The sequence below is a fragment of the Quercus suber genome, unplaced genomic scaffold, assembly GCF_002906115.3.
Source record: "Quercus suber isolate HL8 unplaced genomic scaffold, Cork oak 2.0 scaffold_407, whole genome shotgun sequence".
Taxonomy (NCBI): domain Eukaryota; kingdom Viridiplantae; phylum Streptophyta; class Magnoliopsida; order Fagales; family Fagaceae; genus Quercus; species Quercus suber.
The window spans coordinates 483,523-491,238 of NW_027069858.1; the positions used below are offsets into that span (position 1 = coordinate 483,523).

The window sequence follows — 7,716 nt, forward strand, 5'->3', positions numbered from 1 at the left end:
GGGGGGGGGGAGGAGAAGTTGGAGAAAAGGGGGGGGGGATTGAGAATGTTGGGAACCTTTGAAAATGGTTATGGTCAGTTATAAGCATAGTTGTCAAAATCGCGATGCGGATCGTAAAATCGTACGATTTTATGATCCCACTTCACCAAAAAGTTTAAAATCGTAGCAGGATCACAAAAATGGTAGGATCGTATGTAGGATCGCATAGGATCATAGGATCGTATGAGATTCTACCGATCCTACCATTTGGCTTGATTTTTTTTTTATTTTAATAAAGTGAGATTCATTTGGGTAAGATAATCTACCTAAACCCACAAGCCCAATGGGTTATCAAAAGCCCAATAATGAATTGAAGTCCCAAATTAACCCTATGTCAACATAAAATCTCAAAAAAACCTATAGTACTTAAGTTTAACGTTTTCAAAAACAAAACCTAAAATATTTAGATGATGAAATGGGATATGACAATGACAATGATTAGATTAGAAGAACCTTAGAATGAGAATTTTCTTTTGGATTTCATATTTATAATTAGCTAGTTTATCTTAGATTGAGAATTCTTTTTTGGATTACATATTGTAAATTTGTAGTTAGCTAGTTTTTATATGCTAATTAGCCTAACTTATTTTAGATTTGAAACTTAGAATTTGGAAAACCTTTTCCATATGTGTAGATAATATTTTGGTACTTAGTTGCTAATTAAACATGTACTGAACTTTTTAGATACATTATGTCAAAAGTTAAATATATTTTGTTTCTTTAGAATGACATAAGAACAATGTAGTATGTGCAAATTACATTTTATGATGCAATTTTTTTTTTAATGGATGGATTCATATTTTAAGTGATTATATAACATATAAAGTCACTATCAATAGGTTTTTTGCTTAAAATCTGAAAATAGGTAGGATCTTACGATTCATGATTCGATTCTACGATCTACGATCCTACCTACCTCCTACGATCCTACGTAGGATGTCGATTTTGACAACCTTGGTTATAAGTGTTGGTTTGGTCCTTTATATTTTTCATATTTTTGAAAATGAAAAATTTAGGGACACATAAATTTTTTATATATTTTTTAAACTGTTGAATTGATGCATAATAAAAATAGTCTCAATAATAATGAAATACTAATATAAAGTAATGTTTTTCCAATTACAATTTATCACCTTAATAAGTTGCAAATTTTTTTTGCCCTAATAGTTCAATTTTGAAAATGAAAAAAGAAAAAGAAAGAGAAGCACTTTAAAATGCTATACTTTGAAAAATTGCTGCCACTTTACAAACGGGCTTTTAAACAAATGTGCCTTGTTTTAGATATGAGTATAATTAATCAAATGTAGCTTGACACAACATCCTCTTTATTTCAAACTTGAAATGGATACAAGCCATTTTACGATTTATTTATTTATTTATTTTGTGTGGATCTAATAATGAATGTTTGATAGAATGTTTAAATGATGTGGCACTGTACATATCTATAGATTTGTAATATCTAACATGAACCATGAAATGGACTCTCTCTTTCACTTGAAATGAAGGACATTATTTTTCTAATGGTATAGTGGCCACCATACCTCAGATTGTCCGTTGGTGCGGTCAGCTTTGAAGCCTTGAGATGGTACCATCCATCAGATTCCAATGGTGGCACTGGCAAGGATAGGTGTCTATTTCTCCAAGTTGCCACAATCACTTGGACAAATCCAGTAAGCAAGCTACTCTTTGCCTTCATCTTGACATAAAGAGGAGAACCCAAGAAAAACATAGTGGAAGAGAACAACATGAGCACAACAGGAATTCCAAAACCCACAACCCTACCTTTTGCATTTTGAATATAAACCATTACGGTCACTGCAAGCATCACTTAGATTCCAACTGAAACATAATACCAATTGAAGAAGGTTTGTAAGATCTTCACTGATCTTTTTTTAAGGTCGTCAACCTGTACCAGCTGGTTAAATTGGTCAGCACCAAAGGCCAAGGAACGTGCTAATGCCACCGGCTCCTACTGACATGAGAACAAACGCAGAAAAGAGAAGTGCAAGCTGTGCTGAACTCGGAGAAACACACTTTTCTCCTCCCTTATTATGCTTGCAAGGTGGAGGCCTTGCTTGTGGCAAAATTGCTGTCAACCATAACACGCTCATTCCTTGTATTTTAATGCCAATGCAATCCCAGCCCATGGATTAAATGTTTTTTTTTTTGAGTTACCTGGATTAGAAGTTTATTATTTACAATACATATACATAGTTTTAATTATTAACAAAAGAATAAAAATAAATAATTAATAATATTTCGATCATTATTGATAAATTTTTAAATGAAAAAACACTTTTAACGTTAATAAATGTCTTATTTAGAAGAAAAAAGAAATATATATATATATATATATTTTTAAAAATCAACCAGAAAATGTCTTATTTAGAAGAAAAAAGAAATATATATATATATATATATTTTTAAAAATCAACCAGATATAATTAGTTTTTTTTTTTTTTTAAAAGTAAAATTGCAATTACAATTTAAGTATCATATTACTGATTCTTATATATAAAAGACAATTGAGAGTATACATGTTCTATTTAAAAAGGCGGGAGTTAGAATTCTAGTATTTTATGAGGATTGAGATGTTCAAGAGAATTATGAATCTGAAAAATCATGTCAAACATTGAAAGAAAAAAAATTGTCAAATGTATAATTAAGAATTATGACAAATTCTTTTAAAATAACAATTTCGAAGCTAAATTCCTACATTGCAAACATATTTTTACTAACTTTATTCTCCTTAAGTACAGAACTAACTTTTTAGACCATGTCACATATATTCAAATCTTCCCTATGTTCTTTTTCGACCAAACTTATTTGATCAAAAGATCAAATAATTCATACTACTTTAGATTCATTTAGGGGCAATATCCTGGGCTTATATGTATGTGTATTCTTAAATTGAATAGTTGAGAGATGAATGATTTGAACTATATAGACATTTCAATTGGAAACACTAGAAAGTATTAGTTAAACTATAAAGTTCCTGACACAAACAAGTATATGTTTTAAATTCAAATAACGAAGGTCTATCAATGATCTATGGCTATGAATATAGTGGTATCGGTAATTTTTAGGAAGCAGTTAGGTTGTAACTTTTCATCCAATCCAAGCAAACAAGGACGAAGGTAGAGAGATGGTGAAGTAGAACATGAAGATCAATGGATAAGTAATAAAATTAGCAGCAAAGAATGTTCCTTTTCTTTTTATTCTGAGCAAAACATGACAACTTTTATGATCTATCCAAGTATATATTTACTATGAACTATCCAAAAGATGCCATGTTTCAAGCAAACGGATGCTTACAAGGGTCTAAGAAGAAATTCCAGCAATAAAATGGGATTATAGTGAAAGGAAGATAATAAGTATGAAGTTAAAAATGATAGAAGATTTGATTTAGGGCTCAGGTTGCCAACAAAAACTCAAAAGAAGTTATTTATAATAGCATTTAGTACACCTAGCATCCTAACCCTTCATTTTTCAAGTGTTTAAGTTTGTAAAATGGTGTGAGTAGATTCATGGATCATAATATGCATTGTAGACTTTGCCCTTTTGATGATTCATTATTAGGCTTGTTCATCCTCCGCCTGCCACCAATGGAACCACCCTTCCCCGCCCGAGTTGCTTGACTCAGAGCTCCACTTTAAGTGTCCGATGTGGTGGTTGACAGTGTTTTCTGAGAACTAAAGCCAACAGGTGCAGTGAACAGTGGTGAGTTTTGCCCACATATATATGTGTGTGTACACATATTTATTTATGTTTCAGTGGGATAGAGAGAGCTTATAGAAGAAGAGGATGAGAGGAGACTGAGAGAGAGAGATAAAGAGGTGTTATTGAATCTAAAGGAGGAAGAGTAACATGAAAAATAAGTTGAGGTAATACAATATTATGGGGCTTGAGAATTTGGCAACCCCAGCCCAAAGCCCATGCTAAGGAGGAAGAAATGCCGAGGACGAAGTGTGAAAATCTAAATTGCCCAGGAGCCTTGCCGAGGACAACCCTGTCCTTGGCCAGGCAAGACAATAAGAGGCAGGAGTAACGAGTCACCAAAAGCAACCCTCCGGGGCATCTAAGGAGAAAGACCAAGTGCAACACGTCGGCCGTGGAAAGGTGGCCGAGGAGCAAAGCCAGGGTTGAATTGTCACTTCCACATTAAATGCGAACGACTGATGTTCAGGCAACATTAATGGGAAATGACCCCTGAGTAGTGCTGCCTCGGTTGCTGCAACTCACTGGGAGTTCTGGTAAGGTGGCTGATGGGACGGGTTGTCAGAGAAAGGCATGGATGATTAACAAGTGGAGGAAATGGATCATTGGAAGAGGACTATATAAGGAGAAGAAACAGGTTAAAGAAGGAGGGAAAAAGAATGACTATCACCAAGCTCCTCGAACCGGGCCGAGGACAAACCTTTGAGGATAACTTCCATTCGTCTATGCAGAATGGTGGTGGGCGCTGCATTGGGTGTTGTCCTCTCGTTAGGGCCTAGTTCTTGAACCCACTCTCTACAAATTCATTGTATTGGCCTAGTTGGGCTTGAATCCACTCACTCAACAGTAGAAGTGCTCAAACCCAGTCCCTACAATTGGTGTCGTCTGTGGGAAGAACTTGTACACTAGTAAGCGCAGAGAACAACTGTCCCTACGATGCTAAGTTATGCAGGGTTAGGCAGTTTTTCGTCACCGCCAACGGCACTGATTCCAGACCACATTAAAAAAAAAAAAAAAAAAACAACAACAACAACAACAACAAACAACGGCGCATTTTGCTCAAGAAATGATTATTGCAGAAAAATAAAAGTTACCTTGTACATTAAGGTTGCATGAGGTTTGGATGACTAACATTTAGTTTAATTGTGTGTACCAGGCTGCCAGCACTAATTTGAAGAAATTTAAACGGTTCTCCAGCTGCGGAACCTGTTCTTTTTTTCTTTTTTAATAAATATTCTAAGATGAGAGAGCAACATAATTTTCCCAAGAAAAATCATTAATAAACTGTGATTTTCAGTGCAGTAAAACATTGAGGATTGAAGATGCAACTCAAATCAAGCTATTATCCATTCCTAATTTATATCATAGTTACATAGTATCAATTATCAAACATTATTTTAAAATATACACAACTTGATTTTAACGGTAGGAGATCAGGTTCACTACTTGAAGCAATTTTACAGGAAACTCCTATGGTTACAAATCTCAAAGCCTTGACACAACCTGTCTGAAAATCTTTCATCTATCACCACCACATCCGTAATGTATATCTACAGCTAACCACCGGACTCAAACTCGCTCAACCCTTCCACACAGCACAAAGCTCACAATAATCAGTCAGTTTCGTGGTCAGGGCAGGGGAGTACCATGCAGGGAACCTCCCCTTGGTTCTAAGCATCCGGGTGTACGGCGAATCAGGCATTCTAGCTTGCTCTTCTTCCTCAAGCTCTTCTGTTGATTTCGGCAATCCATCCGGTATTGGACAGGGTTTCTCTCCTTCCTCAATGTTTAATGGCTTGGCCATATTGAACTCGTTAGTCTTTCCTTTGAACATTGCAGCAATGCCGTGTAAGACTCCAATTAAGGACTTTAAGCCCCCTGCTTGAAGAATTAACTTCTCCACATCTTCTTTTGGTGACTGCCTCTGAAGAACAATACCATAAAGGAAAAAAAAAATGATCAGCTTATACTGATTATCAATCTTGAATTAAGTATATATAGCTCAATGAGGCTGAATTTTTATGTCTTCATTTTCTTTTTTGGGAAACAACTCCGGATTTTATGAGATACTCTTGAGAAGAACACACCTTATGAAGACTCCAAGTGAAGCTTAATGTAACATATTGAGACACCACCAAGTTATCTAAGGCTTAACCCTAAGAAATTGAATTCAATTACGTTATAGCTCTTCATTTTTCCTCCACATAGGACTTCAACTCGCACGTGCATACCGACAGATACATGGAGGTGATTTGTTTTTCGTTTCCCTCCATATTCTCAGCAACCAAACACATTCAGAATCAGGCAGTTACAAAAACTGAATCCCATGTCCCATTTGACTGCTAAGAAATGTAGGCAAACAAAAAGAAAACATACTATATCTCTACTCAACAATTTTTTTTTTTTTTAAAGGTTAATGTCTCTACTCAACTAATAATCATTATAATCTAAAATAAGTATTTCAATTACAAAAACTAAAAATTCTAAATTACCGAAAACTAAAGCAACATATAGCACAAGACTCAGTATATTCTCTGCTCTTTTACTCTGTTTTCTTAACATCAATTTGATTAATTTTAGATTATTTGAACAACCATCTAGCCAGTAAAACAAACTCATTCATCCCTGATGGGCTAAGCAATTTATGCGCCTAGAAGCCTTAAAAGATGCATATATAGACTTATAAATTATAATAATAACAATAAATTTATAATTAAATAAAAATAAAAATAAAAACAACAGCAACAACAACAACAACAACAACTTACTTCAAGTTCTTTGAGTTCAAAATAACCTCTCCAACAGCTATAAGAATCATCTCCTTCTAGCGTAGAACAATAATCTGAAACAACAAACAAAACCATACAAAAAGATCACCAAAACCACCAACACACAAAAAAACAAGCAAACAAATCCACCAAATTCACAAAGATCTCACGTGGGTCAATCAAAAAAACACACAAACATTAGCTCACACATACAAAAAAAGCACAATAATGTTAATTAATACCAGCGAGCTCGTTTTCTGACTTTTCGATCAAAGGTGGGTCTTTGAGGATCCTTTCGAACTTGGGTCGGCTAAATGGCTCAAGCTTTGGAATAAAAGCATGGCTTCTTGAAGAGCAAGAAGTTACAGTAGTAGTATAGGCAAATCTTACAGAGGAAGAAGAAGAAGAAGATGAACGTGTAACATCTTTCGCTTCGAGGAGAAGAGGAGAATAGCAAGAAGAACGGATCAGAGATAACCTTATCATCGTGTCCAAACACACACCAATGCTAGTATCAGAGAGTTTTAGATTAGATTTGAGAGTTTTATGAGCGAAGATACAGTTTTTATACCAAAAAGATTCAATGACTGAATTGGAGAGAGAGAGAGAGAGAGAGTGGATAAGGGTTAAGATATTTTTTTATTGTTTGGGAATTTTAAGATATTTATTTTTAACGTTTGTATGATTTGGGTGGTGTTATTGTTCCCTTGGATTGTGAGTTTAGGAAAGGACAGACTGATCATGATTGTTTGGAGGATCTACAGATAAATCAGGAGCGTTGATTTTTGATCTGATATGGGCGGCGGTGTGTTAGAGTCGGTGAGCTAGGTGGATAAGGATCAGATTGGTGTGTCTTTTATTTTATTTATTTAATTAATTAATTTTTTATTTAATATTTGAATTCTGGAGCGCCCATTGTTTTCCAATTTCTTTTATGCTAATGGTAGAGTCCACAAACTTTTTTTTTTCTTTCTTTTTCTTTTTGAAATTCATGTCTACAAAGGTAATTATCGTTTATAGGTAATTATTGTTTAGTCTCGAAGCACTTCTCTCAAATGTGAAGTGGGCTCTACAAGTGGGACCTACTATAAGAGGGAGTAATGCTCCCTGAAAGTTCAAATTCAACCTTACACTTCCTACTATCCGATTAATTTTCCTACAAAGTTTTTTTTTTTTTTTTTTTTTTTTTTTC

General features: G+C 34.5%; 1 protein-coding gene and 1 pseudogene across 1 annotated transcript; both read right to left on the minus strand.

The window, feature by feature from the left end:
* LOC111986843 (protein NRT1/ PTR FAMILY 1.2-like) overlaps positions 1-2,186 on the minus strand; it is a 3,328-nt pseudogene extending 1,142 nt beyond the window's left edge.
* Positions 2,187-5,079: 2,893 nt separating this feature from the next.
* LOC111987081 (CCG-binding protein 1) lies at positions 5,080-7,143 on the minus strand. Its single transcript, XM_024018785.2, is given in 4 exon segments — positions 5,080-5,392; positions 5,395-5,680; positions 6,525-6,598; positions 6,767-7,143. Coding segments are annotated over 4 exon segments (627 nt in total). The 5' UTR covers positions 7,011-7,143; the 3' UTR covers positions 5,080-5,369.
* Between the last annotated feature and the right edge of the window lie 573 nt (positions 7,144-7,716).